This window comes from Esox lucius, chromosome 7 (assembly GCF_011004845.1).
Source record: "Esox lucius isolate fEsoLuc1 chromosome 7, fEsoLuc1.pri, whole genome shotgun sequence".
In the NCBI taxonomy this organism is placed as follows: domain Eukaryota; kingdom Metazoa; phylum Chordata; class Actinopteri; order Esociformes; family Esocidae; genus Esox; species Esox lucius.
The window spans coordinates 29,946,247-29,962,441 of NC_047575.1; the positions used below are offsets into that span (position 1 = coordinate 29,946,247).

The 16,195-nt window shown below is 39.1% G+C and overlaps 1 protein-coding gene across 2 annotated transcripts; it reads right to left on the reverse strand.

Moving 5' to 3' along the window:
- Positions 1–1,730: 1,730 nt before the first annotated feature.
- slc35f2 (solute carrier family 35 member F2) lies at positions 1,731–15,957 on the reverse strand. Of its 2 annotated transcripts, none has more exons than XM_020047828.2 (9): positions 15,914–15,957; positions 9,215–9,335; positions 8,890–9,062; positions 7,398–7,525; positions 7,021–7,180; positions 5,058–5,214; positions 4,054–4,106; positions 3,591–3,745; positions 1,731–3,261 (listed from the first exon to the last, which is right to left on the reverse strand). In XM_020047828.2, the coding sequence occupies exons 2-9, from the start codon at positions 9,316–9,318 to the stop codon at positions 3,010–3,012; spliced, it is 1,182 nt and encodes a 393-aa protein (XP_019903387.2). In that variant the 5' UTR covers positions 9,319–9,335; positions 15,914–15,957; the 3' UTR covers positions 1,731–3,009. The 2 variants fall into 2 exon arrangements, with proteins under 2 accessions (XP_019903387.2, XP_010869126.2); XM_010870824.3 differs by lacking the exon at positions 15,914–15,957 and adding an exon at positions 11,999–12,294.
- Between the last annotated feature and the right edge of the window lie 238 nt (positions 15,958–16,195).

The following is a 16,195-nucleotide window of genomic DNA, read 5'->3' on the forward strand; positions in this document are numbered from 1 at the left end:
TTCAATTGGCAACTATAACAAACGTGTTTTCTCTTGTTGGTCTATTGGGCTATAATTGAAATAAACTATTTTGTAAAATAGATGTGCAAAGCACCATGCCATGTGCACTAATTTACACTCATACCATCATGGATGCTGGCATCCATGAGCCCCACAGGACAGTTTTCCACTTCATCTCAGTCCATCTTAAATGAGCTAGGGCCCAGAGAAAGCAGAGGTGGTTCTAGATCTTGTTTATGTGGATTCTTCTTTGCATGGTTGGGTTTCCACTTGTATTTGGGGATGCAGCGACATAATGGGTTCACAGTTTTCGGAAGTGTTCCTGAGCCCATGCAGTGATTTCTACTACAGAATCATATCTGTTTTAAATGCTGTGCCGTCTGAGGGCCAGAAGATCACAGCCATCCAGTATTGGTTTTTGGCCTTGTCCCTTGCGCACAAAGCTTTCTCTGCTGAATCTTTTAATATTCAGACTGTAGATGGTGAGATCCCCAAACTCTTTGCAATTTTACATTGAGAAACTTTATTCTTAAATTGTTGCACTATTTGCCTGCGCAGTCTTTCAGAGCGGTGAAAGACCGCTCCCCATCTTTACTTGTGAAAGACTCGTCCTCTCTGGCAGGGGTTGACCCCCTTTATTAAGACTTGGACCCCCCAAAAGACCTAAAAACAAGACCTTATCTATAATCGTAAATATTAAAATATATTTACCATATTCATGCCTGGAAAAATATAGTAATACCATTTCAGACCATACCATTTCTCAACAAGCTGTCCAAGGCGAGATTTAGGAACCACTTTGGCAATCTGATGGTCCTCCACAATAAAATCTGAGCAATTATGGATCAGCCTCCATCCATGTGAACGTACACCTTTGCTACCATACATGTCAATCAATCAAAGATATTTAAATTGTCATTTCAATCAGTCCAAGAAATTCCATTCGGTACACATGCTGCAAACACTCTCAAGACCTAACATGTGCAAGCTCCTTCATATTGACCACCCAGCAGAGCTATTATAAATACTGTATGTTTCTCTTTCTTGATCTGAGTGGATATGTATGGTACACATGCACAGGGTATTGTTAATCCATGCAAAATCTTCACTGGCCCAAATTTGACTGAACGTGGATGAATAATTAGTCTAGATCCAGCATTTACTAAATGACACTGACTGGCTCAAAGTTAGGGTTAGGCATGTTTGTTCTCTCAGCCGTGTCCAGAAACTGGAAATATTAGTTGCGGTTGACTGACAAACATAACATTAACAATTGGTTGTAATACAAACCATATGTAGATATTGTTGTGGAAATTTCAACAGAATGAAACAAATCCAGAAACCAAGGACTTGCATGAAAGTTAGCAACTCACAAATTTGAATTCATAAATAGAGCATGAATACATCTTGTAGGGTAAAATGTCTACTGTTTCAAGTCATATGTATTCTCTAGCTATAGTAAACATTAACTGTGTACATCAGAGATGAACTCCGATGGAAGAATGCATTATTAATAGGGTGAAACATCAGATACAGTTTAAAAAATGCTTCATCCCATTAGAATTATGTCCCCTCAATATTTCTAGGTAATACTTTTAAGGCACCACACACCTTTGATCCACATTGTTATGAAGCATAATAGTTGGTCTGAATGTGGTATGTTAAATTGACTGATTCACTGTAGCATCTAGCTGAATAAAGACAACATCCAGATAGAAGAGGTCACAACATACAAGATAATAGAAAACTTTATTATCATCAATAAATAGAACTTTTGCAAAGGGATATTTTTGGCAGACAAAAATGAAATGTATCCATTTACCTTATTTTCAGAAGATCTGCGGCACCAAAATCATAAAAAGACAGTGACAACTGTTGACTATGTTGGTTGTAGCAACCTGGAACAGCTCAAATAAATATATAGGACCTGCCATTTCTAATGTGCTTTGAAAAATATTAAAAGAAATATTTAAAAAAAATAAACACCACACACTGATTTGTTTAAAAAGAAGGCAGAACATAAGTGTTAGAAAAATACAAAAGGAAAAAGCACAAATGCTTCTATTCACCTATAATAGGTACCTATCCAATTACTGCCAACCTAACAATCTATGTGTACTTTAAAGACTGTTCACCCCTTGACATAATTGCTTGTAGTTGGTCCTGATTCAACATGTAAAACTCTGCTATGGGCAGTTGGTCTGAATGGGAAAATGCAAGCCAACTAATAATTTGCTGTAGGCAGAGGTGCATATGAATCTACAATGGCATGTCTTCGTATGCATTGGTAATGAACGTACATACATTGTTTCTGGAGTTTGACGTCTCATAAACTATCGGTAACAGTACATAGGGCACTAGCCTGGTCACAAAGAAACTGCTGGTGCTGTATAGACAACTTTTATGGTCATTGCAATGTCATGGAATAAACAGATCTGGGAGTAGGATTCATTTGCAAGTATCATTGGTCTGTAGGAGGCGAGCTACGCTCTGGTCTAAGGGTTCCCCTAAAGGTCGATCCAGATGGAATGCTCCTTAATGGGAGTAAAGGCTGCTCCACAGTTACCCTGCATATTTCTAAGTACAGTTTGTTTGATCATGTACCCAGGCTGAACCTTTAAATAATCCCTTTAAGGGTGCTCCAGTCAGCTACCCAGGTATGTTTGGTGAAGAAAAAGGGACTGTTACAAAAATCACTTGTAACAATCGACATTGTAATGCAATTCAACAACTGTTATTAGGACTAGTTGCAGCAGTTGTGCTTGGAAAATGAGTGTGAGTCATGTTTTACCAGTAAAGCATACCTCCAATATTTATTCTGACGGGACTACATACTGGCTAATTGTCACCCCTGGTGTCCACTAGCCCAAATACTTGTAGATCTATGCATTTTAAACTATGGAACAGCCTTAATATAGATATAAGACCTCCCCTCCCCCTATCCAGAACATAACCATTGTTGGGGGGAAATGCAGAACTAACTCGGCAAATTCACACTAATCTTTTGGGTTACATCTTTGTGCCGTGTTCTTCTGTGAAGCATGTCAGCGTCTCAGTCTCTTCTGTCCCCCTTCCCTCCAGTAGCACTTCTGTGGTGGTCTCTCCTGGCTCGTAGTCTTTCAGGTAGACCTTCCCCCTCAGCTCCTCAAACTCTTCGCCGATGGAGGTCAACTCAGGCACAGGTGTGTAGGTGGGCATGGCGTTGAACATTACAAAGCCCACAGTGATTACCACAAATGACACAATGTACAGGCCTGAGAACTGTGGAGAGAGGGGCAGAGGTTGACATTTGGGTAGACGGTGAAACTAATTCCTCAGATCACAGGTCCGTGGCTGTATTTGCTCATTATCACTCATTTGGAAAGTCTCAAACTAATGTGTGAGAAGATGCGAACTCCTTTGAGGCTTGGGTGTTGGCTGTAGGTTTCATATACACATTATGTCAATTTCTTGTCTAACTAAACCACAGCTGCCTTTTGTCATCAAACAACAGGATCATTCATAGGCTTACTATATACAGTTTGCTTATAGCTCTTGTGCATTTTCTGACTTAAGACCACCCCAACAAGAAGCAAGTACATTTAACTCACAGCAAAGTGGAAGAGGAACATGCCACAAAAGAGGCTGAAGAGGTCAGAGGTTAGCAGGGAGAGATTGACTGCTGTGGCACTGGTCATCTTGACTACCAGGGGCATGAAGCTGTACAGGGCATACATGCAGAAGGCATAGGCCGCAAACAGCAGGACTGTGGAGGGAACAGCGGGATTCATTTTCATGAGGCACTGATCATAAATGGCGAGGGACTGCCAGTACTGGTTGAATGAAATAATAATTGGTAGATTGAGCTCAATTTCTTAGAACTATTGAAGCAAGCAAAACTGCTCTGTACAGAGAATGTAACTAGAGTCAATTAATGTTAACATGGAGTTATTACATAAACATTTTTACCATGTTGAAATCTGATTAATCAGGGAATAATTGAAATACTGAACATGGGTCTGATAACTGAGTTAGAGCACAATCGAATATGGGGAGAGAACTTCATTAACTTACTGATTTTCCAGTTCCATTTTATATCTGCTACTGCGTTGGTTTCCAATACAGCCCTGCAACACAGGACAACAGCTGCTAAGATTGTCAACATTACAAGTCTTAGACAATAAAATGTACAAAACACCTTCAAGACCATTTTGACGGGTAGATTTAGCCTATGGCGTCTGCTGGTTTAATGGCCAAGAGATGAAAATACAATCTGATATTCAGATGACATGGTGGTACCATAATTAATACAATAATTTACCAACATGGTGGTGAAGGTCTCTGACATTGCAGACTTTTATTTACACTAACAACAGCAACAGTTTTGGGAAAAGTAGCCTATGAGCCATGAGAATCAGTAATCCATGGCTTTGTTTTCTTAAAAACAGCGATAGCAAACCTCAGCTTACTTGAGCCACCACTAGCTAAACATTTTCTAGAAATATACAGTTGGAAAGTGTTTTTGAGATTTCTTACAAAACAGGATCACGCCCCAATTACCTCATTTAATTTTTAGCTAAAGGTGGCAAAAATTTGGTGATGTCCGCAATGGCGGTTTAAAGGAAACTGCTCCATAGATTACAGTTTTTGATGGGCCATATATTGTTTAAGGTAAGGAACCAACATAAAGTTGTAAAAAAGTTAAATGATCCTTTAAGCTTTAATCATGGGATTCTTGAACAAAAATATTTACGTTTTCATGTTGTCACAAGATTGCTAAGCTATTTGTCATCCGATGATGAATATACATCTGCCAGGCAACTGCTCTCTCACTCTCACTCGGTATATAAATGAGTGATGCTGATACTTTTGTGCATTTACTGTTGTTACTCATTACTAATTCTTAACAGCAATGATGCTGCATTAGCCAGTCCTTTGCTTCTCATGCTATGTTCATTATGTGATGGTAACTCAAGAGGGACAAAACTGCTGTACTGCCACGATATGGCATAGTGAACAACACACCCACAATTCACTAGCCCAGTCCAACCCTGGAAAGAGATGCAGGGATATCTTACAGCTGTATGCCGCTGATCAAGGTACCAAACAGCCCCATCATGCCCAGGAACTCCCCCCGGCTGAGGTTCTTCACAGTGTATTCCTGACACACGTTAGACACTGCATACAGTGCAGCACTCACCAGTACCAGACCGTCTCCTAGCAACACATCACTGGCTACAGCGAGGGAGAGATGGATAGGAAGAGAGATAGCAAGGGAAAATATAAAAAGGGAAGTAAGGTTATTTCATGCAAACAGTCATGACATGGTGTAAAATGGAGGGAAAACCTCTGTGAAGCGTTTTAAACTCTTTGAGCAATTGTCAGTCAAATATAATTTCCACACTGATTAGCATAAAACATACAGCTCCGGAAATAATTAAGAGACCATGGCACCTCTTTCTTTCCTTACCAAAAAAGTGGAAAAGGAAAGTTTCTAGTGAGGAACCCTTCTGTTCAAAACCTTCCTTTTTGACTTTTTGAAGAGGAAAGAAAAAAAGATGCATGCCACACAGTCAGGTCAATCAAGGTGTGGATGGGGGACCATCAAATCAAGACCCTGTCATGGCCAGCCCAATCTTCAGACCTGAACCCCATTGAAAACCTCTGGAATTTGATCAAGAGGAACATGGATGGTCACAAGCCATCAAACATAGCCGAGCTACTAGAATTTATGTCCCAGGAGTGGCATAAAGTCACCCAACAGCAATGTGACAGACCGGTGGAGAGCATGCCAAGATGCATGAAAGCTGTGATTTGAAATCAGGGTTATTCCACAAAATACTGATTTCTGAACTCTTCCAGAGTGAATTTTTTTTTATTTTGTTGTTGAAAAATGAATATGAATTTGTTTTCTTTGTATTATTTCTGGTCTGAAATCTTTTTTTTTTGGTTATTTTGATCAGTTGTTATTTTCTACCAATAAATACTCTAAATGACAATATTTTTATTTGGAATTTGGAAGCAATGTTGTCAGTAGTTTAGAGAATAAAACAAAACTGTTCATTTTACTCAAACATATACCTATGATTAGTAAAACCAGAGAATCTGATAATTTTGCAATGGTCACTTAATTTTCCCAGAGCTGTATGTGTGTATATAAAACTTTCCTTTTCAACTTTTTTGGAAAGGAAAGCAATAGGTGCAGTGTTCTCTTAATTTTTTCCGGAGCCGTGTGTGCGCACACGTCTATATACACATACATTTTATTATAATTATTATTTTTTGGTAGTTTAGTAGTTAATAATTGTCTCCCTTACGTTTCAAATAGCGACGTGTTGTCTCCCACAAATTGCACTCTGTTAACTGAGCATACCATGTTCATGGCTAATTGCTACCAGCGAGCATATGCTTTGAGGCAAACTATGTTAGCCACATGAAGGTAGCTTAATAATGTAATCAACGAAGTTAACCACAATAAAAAAAAAGTTTTTGCTCCCTCCCAACTCCGCTTTGCTCTGTTAACCTTAACATGTTGTGTTGATGTTAAAACTAATGAAATTAAGTAATTAAATATGCCATGCATATTAGTGGATGTTTGTCTCTAGTTTGAAAACTTTATTTAGCTTAAATTTCACAAAAAGATATTCAACCATTTATGCTATATATTATATCTCAAGTAAATATATCAAGTAGACAATTTCTAAACTCTTAATTCATTGTTTGGTCAGAAATGTGGCGAAAGCACAGAACAAAAAGGTAATTGACAGCCAAAGTATAATGTTTTGTTGATTCTAAAATGTTTTGAATGTTCCTAAAAATATGTTATGCTTCACTTGTATATACAAAAAAAATATGTTATAGTTCACTTAATGAAAAATAAATACACTATTGATATATTAAAATGTTTTGTCATAGTATTGAAATGGTTATTGAGAACCATGTGTAATTTCTCTGGTATTGTACCGGAGTTAAAAATTCTGGTATTGTGACATCCTTAATATATGCAATATATTCCATAAAAATCACATGAGAAGTTCTTACTGGATCCCTGGTCTCTCCCAGCCAGTAGGTCAGCCCCTACCATGGCCCCCACTCCAAGCAAACACACGGACACAGCCACAAAGTGCACCAGGCTATAGCGTGTCTTGAGGAAGATCCAGGAGAGCACCATTAACACTGGGATCACAAAGCAGTCCAACAGCTGCAAACAGAGCCAAATAGCGTTTTTAGCAGAGAAAATGCTGATTGCATACATAGTCTGAAAAACATTTGGATTTTCACTGGGGCAAACCCAGAAGACACATTCAGATTATTCAATATATCAGCCCCATTCCTAGATACATCCAATAGTAAGACATCCTTGACCCAAAAACACAGAAACAAAAACACAGTGTGCAGTGGTTTTAGTCATTTCTTACCTGTATGCTGGTCAACGTTGTAAACTGGTACGCTTTCACTACAGCGTAGTTGGCCTCAACATCGGTCAGCCCCATCAGTAAATACCGCCACCATTTTGTTTTTAAAATCTGAAACATATTCCTATCATCTATTGAAAGAGCAGAATAAGAATCCAGAGTGAGGCCAAAAACAGAACGCTTTCTTTCTTTGTAGGCCATACTACCCTTCATTAGGCACCAAATGGACCAAAACAGTCAGAAACAGACTTCGTGAAAATAACAAACACCCATTTAGGTTGTCCACAAACAAGATAAACATAAGCAACATTTATAATCAGGACGAATTACCATTTTACCAGCCCAGCCCATTACACTGTAAAACCTAATGTATTTTCACAGAAATGTTTCTACTAAGTGTACCTACATTTTTTTAAGTTTAAAATGAAAATGTTCCCAGCATGCACTGCTTCGGGTTGATATTTTTATTATCCTTTTTTCACATGTACATTGACTGATTCATTCATCTTAGCTACATATACATCAAAAACATGTATCTAAAGTAATCCAATCATGTAGTAAAACAATTATTTTGCACTCTGAAATGTTGAAATTATGTACAAATTACATAATTACATATAAAACCCATCTTCCAGTCAAAACGTAAAATGGATTCCAACAGGAATTATGCATTCCTTTGCAAGCAAATACCTTGTGGATAGCTTTGTGAAATTCTGGTGAAGTACCCACTGTACAAAACAAGAGACAGTCTGATCCAGTAAGAATCTACTGGTCCTTCAGTACCCAGAAATCTCAGCTCTGGTGTGGAACCTACAATTTCATTTTCGGAAATCTGGGTTTTTTCTAAAAGTTACGAAAGTTTGTTTTAACCATGACTTTCTGGCTACTGTGCTAGGATTTTAATCTGACAGTGCAGTGTATTCTGAGGACATCTGAAATGAATAGTCCATGAGCTATGAGGGGTTGCAAGACTTAAATAAGGATTTAGGGATATGTTAAGTATTCATAGTTGAATATTTTATAACAAGTCAAGGAATCTAAATGATAGAAAACGAATGTGTTTAATAACCATGTCTCCGTCATTAACAAATACAGTCATGGTCTTATAACTCTAGAGTTCTCTTGAATGAGCAAGGCATATTGGGAAATTATATTGTAGGTGTGGCTTAGTATATTACACAATTCCTTTAAGCAAGTACCACTTAAATGTGAAGCCCTGTGTAAGTTGTATCAACTGAAATTATTTGTGTGTGCTTTCTCAGTAATTTAATTAGTATGCAATGAAAACATACATTTTAATCAACCCTAAACATAAGACCTGCTAACTTTAATGATCTTAAATATATGAAGGTAACTGATAATTTTTTGGAGTTCTGGGACCATAATCAGGTTTAAAGTGTTGGTTACATTCTTAAATATCAGAAATTAAGATGCTGAACTGTTTGACTTTACAATCCATACTTTCTAATGTGCTTGAATATCTTCATCTTCTGACCTTTCTGGAGGCTGAGCGAAGCTGTGTAGGTGAGCAGCAGCAGGACGTAGTTGAGGAAGCTCTGGAGCATGGGCGTCTCCACCCCCGCTTCGGCCAGGTACTGGCAGCAGACTGCTGTGCCGCAAATCAGCATGGACAGAGCCTGCCCCATGGCGATGGTCTTTAGTAGACGCCTGCCAATGCCATGGTTGTTTCAATAAAATCCATCAGTCCCTTTCATTTGCACAGCAGTTTTGTTACAAATAGCTATGTAAACATTTTAACCGAAATATGTTTGATTGCACACACACACACTTTTTCAGTTGCATAGTCTTGTTGTGCTCACCATGTGAAAACGTCTTTCAGCTTGTAGCCGCGCAGTTTGGCCGTCCAACTGCCTCCACATCTACCGTCCCATTGAGAGCTCTCTGCTGGCTCAGACCCATCCATCTCCTTCTTAGGTAACCCTGAGAACCACATCAGGAATGAGGGACAGAGAGAAAGAGAGTTGAAGGGGAAGAAGACAGATTAGGGAATGAGAGAACAAAGAGAGGAGTCAAGAATTAGTGCTCATAATTACTACAGATTCCAGTTTTATGATTAATTCCTGTGTCAAAGACCCAGTCAAGCGATGTAGACTAATCTTCCCTGGAATGCATTATATGGGGTTATGCCTTATGCACACCAAGCATGATAGTACTGCTAAATCGCTTAACTTTTTTTTCTAATGGATTACAACTTTTTGGAAAGTAGATAATATTCATGGTTTCACAGTTTCCTGCTATTCCAAGACCCAATGCTTCATATTAAGATATATTCCATTCTCCCGAATAAAATCATTTTAATGTCAGCATGTCTGTTTCTCGCAAATCATCATGATAATCATAGTTATTGTCCCAATTTATTGATTTATCTTGGTTCTGTTATGGTTTTAGTGCCATTTAAACAAAAAAATGTAAAAGAAAAATAGAAAAGATAAAATATACTGCTCAAACAAATTTACGTAACACCTAAATCACACATCGGGTCTTGATGAATGAAATATATTACAGATTTAAATCTTTACTGTGTAATGCGTTGGGAACAAAATGACATAACAGTCAATGGAAAACCAAATTACCAACCGAATGAGGGCGGGATTCAAACTCATGCCAAAAATCTAAGTAAACAATTGAAATCACTGGCTGTTCCAACTTGCATGAATTTCTTCACGGCAACTCATAATGTGACTCAGTAGTGTGTATGGATGCCATGTGCCTGTAGGCACTTTCGACAACATCTGGGCATGCTCCTGATGAGACGGTGGATGGTGTCCTAGGGTATCTCCTCCCAGACCTGGATCAGGACATCAGTGAGCTCCCCCGGGTAGGGCCACAGTGTCGCCGGACCCCCCCATCTCAGTTCCATGGTGTTACGCTGCTATATTATTGTGCTGGGGGATATGAGGAATGCACTAACTTTTCTCAGTCTCCTCCAGTTTTAAATTTTAGGAGGAGATGAGGTCCTGGTCCACACCTGCGGAGTACCTGGTTTGGGGGGCCCATTGCTGTCCCTGTCCTTGTCCACCTTGTCATACTTTTGACCTAGTCTAGAATCAAATAGACTCTGGATTTAGCCCAGAGAAATTTATTTATTATTCTAATTGGGCTCTTAATATCTCACCTGGCACAGCCAGAAGAGGACTGGTCAACCCTCTGAGCCTGGGTCCTCTCTAGGTTTCTTCCTAAAATTCGGCCTTCTAAGGGAGTTTTTCCTAGCCACTGAAATCCAACACTACTGTTGTTTGCTCCTTGGGGTTTAAGGCCGGGTGTCTCTGTAAAGCACTTTGTGACAACTGCTGTTGTAAAAAGGGCTTTATAAATACATTTTATTGATTGATTGATTGATTGATTGAGCTCCTGGACAGTCTGTGGCGCTACTTGGCGGCATTGGATGCACTAATGCATTCAGTAACATCCCAGAGGTTCTCAATTGGATTCAGGTGTGTGGAATGTGAGGCCTAGTCAATCATCAAGGAGCTGCCTACATACTCTGGCCACATGAGGCCAGACATTGTCCTGCACCAGGAGAAACCCAGGGCCCACTGCACCAGCGTAAGGTCTGATGATAGGTCTGAGGATTTCATCCTGGTACCTAACAGCATTTAGGGTACCGTTACACTGACATGGAGGTCTGTGTGACCCTATAAGGATATGCCTCCCCAGACCATCACTGACCCACTGCCAAACCGGTCAGATGAGGTTGCAGGCAACATAACGTTCACCACGGCGACTCTTTCATATCTGTCACGTGTTCAGTGTGAAACTGCTCTCATCTGTGAAGAGAATGGGGTGTCAATGCGGACCCGCCAATTCTGGTGTTTTCAGGTGAATGCCAACCGAGCTGTACAGTGCTGGACTGTGAGCACAGGTCCCACTAGAGCAGGTCCCAATAGAACAGGGATGTCCAAAGAGTTCCACGGAGGGCCGTGTCAGCAGGTTTTTCCTATAAATTGGTTCCCAGTTCACACCTAAACAACCAGGTGAGGGTAGAAACTAACCAATTAGTAACCTAATTAGTCAATCAAGGAAGCAATTTTCTGTAGCCACCACCTGCAAAACCATTCCCTTTTGGGGGGTTGTCTTGCTGTTGCCTCTCCAGTGCACCTTTTGTCAGTTTCATTTGCATCAAAACAGGTGACACTGATTAACAACTGCTTATGCTTCCTAAATAGACAGATTTATATCCCCTGAAGTTTAACTGACTTGGTGTTTTACTGTGATGATTGTGTTCCCTTTTTTGAGCTGTGTACAATAGGAACATCATCTGGTGAAGTAACAGTGGGATTCCGTTTCCCGAGCCAAGCAACTGAAATCTTTCGTTGTGTATGCAAGTCTATAGAGATACACGACTACTGAAAGCAATACATTACTCACCATCTGTCAAAATGGAAAGCGGTATATCTTCAAAACACATGGCCAATTAAAATACATAGAACACAATTTAAAACCAAGGCTTTCAGCTGAGATCCCCAACGAATCTCCTATACGATCTAGCAATCTAGGCATCGTTATCGTCGAGCGCCGCTGCATTCATATGGATGGGATAATTACTGCCAAACTAAATAGTATAACTAACGTTTCTTACTTACCAGCATAGATTAACGTCTTCGCTCCGGTAATTTAAAGTTTGGGGCAAATCGACCGTTACCTACACATGTCATCATTCTCGAGGCCAAAAGCAGTACAGAAATGGAGACATCTGACTCACACAAACGCATGACTTTTTTCCGGGCTAGTCAACTTATTGACTCCGCCCAGCGAATGGAGTCCCCAGGAACAAGACAAATACATTAACTAGATTTTTTTTGTTCCTTTCGAGGTGGTGGGCCGCAATGGAACAGCCTTTTCCATTTCGAACAGAACAAAAATAGGAGGCGTGTCTTCGACTCAGATGTCTCTTTTTTGCATGGTCTCTGGCTAAAAGCATTAGGGCGGCAGTGCATGAATGGGTCTATCTAACTTGATTGCGCAATGGACCGCCTCCTGGTGTGAGATTTACCAAGGAGCAAGTCTGTCACGTCAATCAGAAAATCGTAGAAAGGAGGAGACATGAATGCCATTTAATATTTGGTTCTCTGCTGTGGAGATGTTTGACAGTTTAGGTTGTCATGCAGTGTCAAGTGGTTGCTATGCTAATCGCCCTAGAAAGCTATGAGTCAAGATACCACGTGTTTTAGTGTAACATTAAAAAAAATATACCCTATTGCAAAGAACAAGTTATATATATTAGACCTGGAAAAATAGTTGTATTTGTTATTTACGTAGTTGGTATTAATCTGTGTATGCAGTCCGCAATTAATTCTCAAACATTTCCTGAAGGAATGAAATCCACGTCAAACTATAAACAATGCACCGCCAGCTCTAGGTCCATTGACACCAATAGGGTAATATAATCGATAGGCCTATGGGTAATTACGAAAATCTGAGACGTTTGTTGTCTTCCTCAAAAGTATCTCTGGGTCAAAATATTGGCGCTGTGTTGGAGTGTACTTGCAACCTAACTACGACGTGGTGCTGAAGGGACAACTCCTTGCGCTACAGAACAGCGCAACGATGTAGTTAATATTGTTTATTATTAGTACCTACTGAGCATCTCATCTACACTAACATGGAGTTGTAAAAGTAACCTTTACAGTTTAGACAACACACACGAAAATTGTTCTGCAACATCTAACAGATGTGAAATGTGTGTGTATATATATATAGAGAGAGAGTGCACGCCTTTTCTGAGTTCTAACTTTTCTGTGAAGGCCTGGTCCTTATGTAAACAAGACCATGGTGGAATAATAACAACGCCTATGTTATTGTCGAGAAACGGATATCTGGCCGTCCTTGAAGCATTGAAAACAATGTAGTTTGTTGAATTTCACTCTCCTGCAGGTCTGTGAGTCTGTTAACCCACCGTTTGCCATTTAGCAAACTATTTAACACTAGCTACACCTATAATGTAACAATTCAGAATTACATGTTAGCTAGAAAATATAAAATGTTACTGTATAATATAAAAATGTAACCTATAGGCTCACTATAATTGTCATGAATGAATGCTTATGAAATAAAATAAAATTTTCATTTAACAATTAAAAACTAAAGTAATTTAGTTTGTATTACAATTACAATTTGCATTACACATCTCGGAACTAATAATTACACTTACACTGCATTAATATTAAAATTGCTAGGTGGAACACACACATAACCCACTAAAGATTTCACTCCACTCAAAAGTAGAATTTAGTATTGTTAGTTCTAAAAAGGAAAAGTGTTTTGGAGTTAATTACATGGACTATTACACAACTTTGCATTAGTCATAGTGGGTACAGTGGATATAAAAGGTCTACACACCCCTGTGAAAACGCAATTTTTTTGTGATGCAAAAGAATGAGACAAAGATAAATCATGTCTGAACTTTTTCCACTTTTAATGTGATCTATAATATGAACAATTCAACTGAAAAACAAACTGAAAACCTCAAAGGGGAAAAATGAAAAATGAAAAGTAAAAACCTTACAATAACCTGGTTGCATAAGTATGCACACCCTCTTATAACTGGGGATGTGGCTGTGTTCAGAATTAACCAATCACATTCAAAATCATGTTAAATAGAAGTCATTACATACCTGCCATCATTTAAAGTGACTCTGATTAATCACAAATAAAGTTCAGCTGTTCCTGTAGGATATTCCTGACATTTTCTTAGTTGTATCTCAGAGCAAAAGCCATGATCCACAGAGAGATTCCAAAGCATCAGAGGGATCTCATTGTTGAAAGATATCAGTCAGGAGAAGGGTACAAAGGAATTTCCAAAGCATTAGATATACCATGGAACACAATGAAGACGGTCATCATCAAGTGGAGAAAATATGGCACAACAGAGACATTACCAAGAACTGGACGTCCCTCCAAAATGTATGAAAAGACGAGAAGAAAACTGGTCAGGGTGGCTTCCAAGAGGCCTACAGCAACATTAAAGGATCTGCAGGAACTTCTGGCAAGTACTGGCTGTGTGCTACATGTGATAATCTCCCGTATTCTTCATATGAATGGGGTATGGCAGAGGTGTCAAACCGGTTCCACGGAGGGCCGAGTGTCTGCAGGTTTTTGCTCTCTCCTTGTACTTGATTGGTTAATTAGGTCACTGATTGGTTAGTTTCTACCCTCACCTGGTTGTGTAGGTATGAACTAGGAACCAATTTATAGGAAAAACCAAAAACCTGCAGACACTCGGCCCTTTGTGGAACCGGTTTGACACCTGTGGGGTATGAGGTAGGGTGGCAAGACGGAAGCCATTTATTACAAAGAAAAACATCCAATCCCGGCTGAAGTTTTCAAAAACAAACATCAAGTCTCCCAAAAGCATGTGGGAAAATGTGTTATGGTCTGATGAAACCAAGGTTGAACTTTTTGGCCATAATTCCAAAATGTATGTTTGGCGCAAAAACAACACTGCACATCACCCAAAGAACACCATACCCACAGTGAAGCATGGTAGTGGCAGCATCATGATTTGGGGCTGTTTTTCTTAAGCTGGAACCAGGGCCTTAGTCAGGGTGGACGGAATTATGAACAGATCCAAATACCAGGCAATTTTGGCACAAAACCTTTAAGTCATTGTTAGAAAGCTGAAGATGAAGTTCACCTTTACCACGACAACAACCCAAAGCAACCACATCCAAATCTACAAAAGCATGGCTTCACCAGAAGAAGATTAACGTTTTGGAATGGCCCAGCCAGAGCCCAGAACAGAATCCAATTGAACATCTGTGGGGTGATCTGAACTGGGCTGTGCACAGGAGATGTCCTCGCAATCTGACAGATTTGGAGCGCTTTTTCAAAGAAGAGTGGGCAAATATTGCCATGTCAACATGTGCCATGCTAATAGACTCCTACCCAAAAAGACTGAGTGCTGTCATAAAATCAAAAGGTGCTTCAACAAAGTATTAGTTTAAGGGTATTTTTCAATTGGATTGTTCACATTATAGTTCACATTAAAGGTGGAAAAAGTTCTGACATGATTTATCTTTGTCTCAAGAACCTGGCATTTTACTTTTTATATCCATTGTCAAACTATCCAACCTTGAAAATTGGAAAAGATATGACACCAGGTAGACCTATCGCCTATCATTGTTCTGCGAAAGATGCATCAATAGTAGATAACTAAATCCATTTTTTTTATGGGTCAGCTAATATTATTGTTAATAAAATCTGTTAATACCAGTCATCCAATCAACCATCCAGTCAACCAAAACCGGAGAAAATTAAACTAGTGCTTCATCGTCACTTTTCTGGCATTTTAACAGGGGTTTAAAAATTACATCCACTGTATATGAAGGACAAATGGCTATACTGGCAAATAAGCCTATACAATTAAAATACTTTGTCACTATGTCATACTTTGTTACTCACCAAATTAGGTATTAAAAAAAAGTATAAAAACCTTCAACAAATGACCCCTCATTAGGTACAGTATGAAACTTATATTCTATTTAAGCTAAGAGTCTTACCTGCTGCGGTAGCCTGTTTTGTTCCTGCTTGCCTAAACTGAATGTGTCAGTATGAAGTCAAGGACTCGAAAGAACTCCTATCCCTTCCTACAGTGCAGTGCACCACAGAAACACATGCACTGGTAGATTTCTTTGTGTGATTTCTTTAGCTAAATCTCCATGCGCACCTTTTTCTAATTAATTTTTGAATAGTCTTTTGGGTTTACATGATATAATTAAACATTAGAGTAGTATTTAAATATGTATGCTATGTAGGTTTGTTTAGTCTAAATAATATGAAGG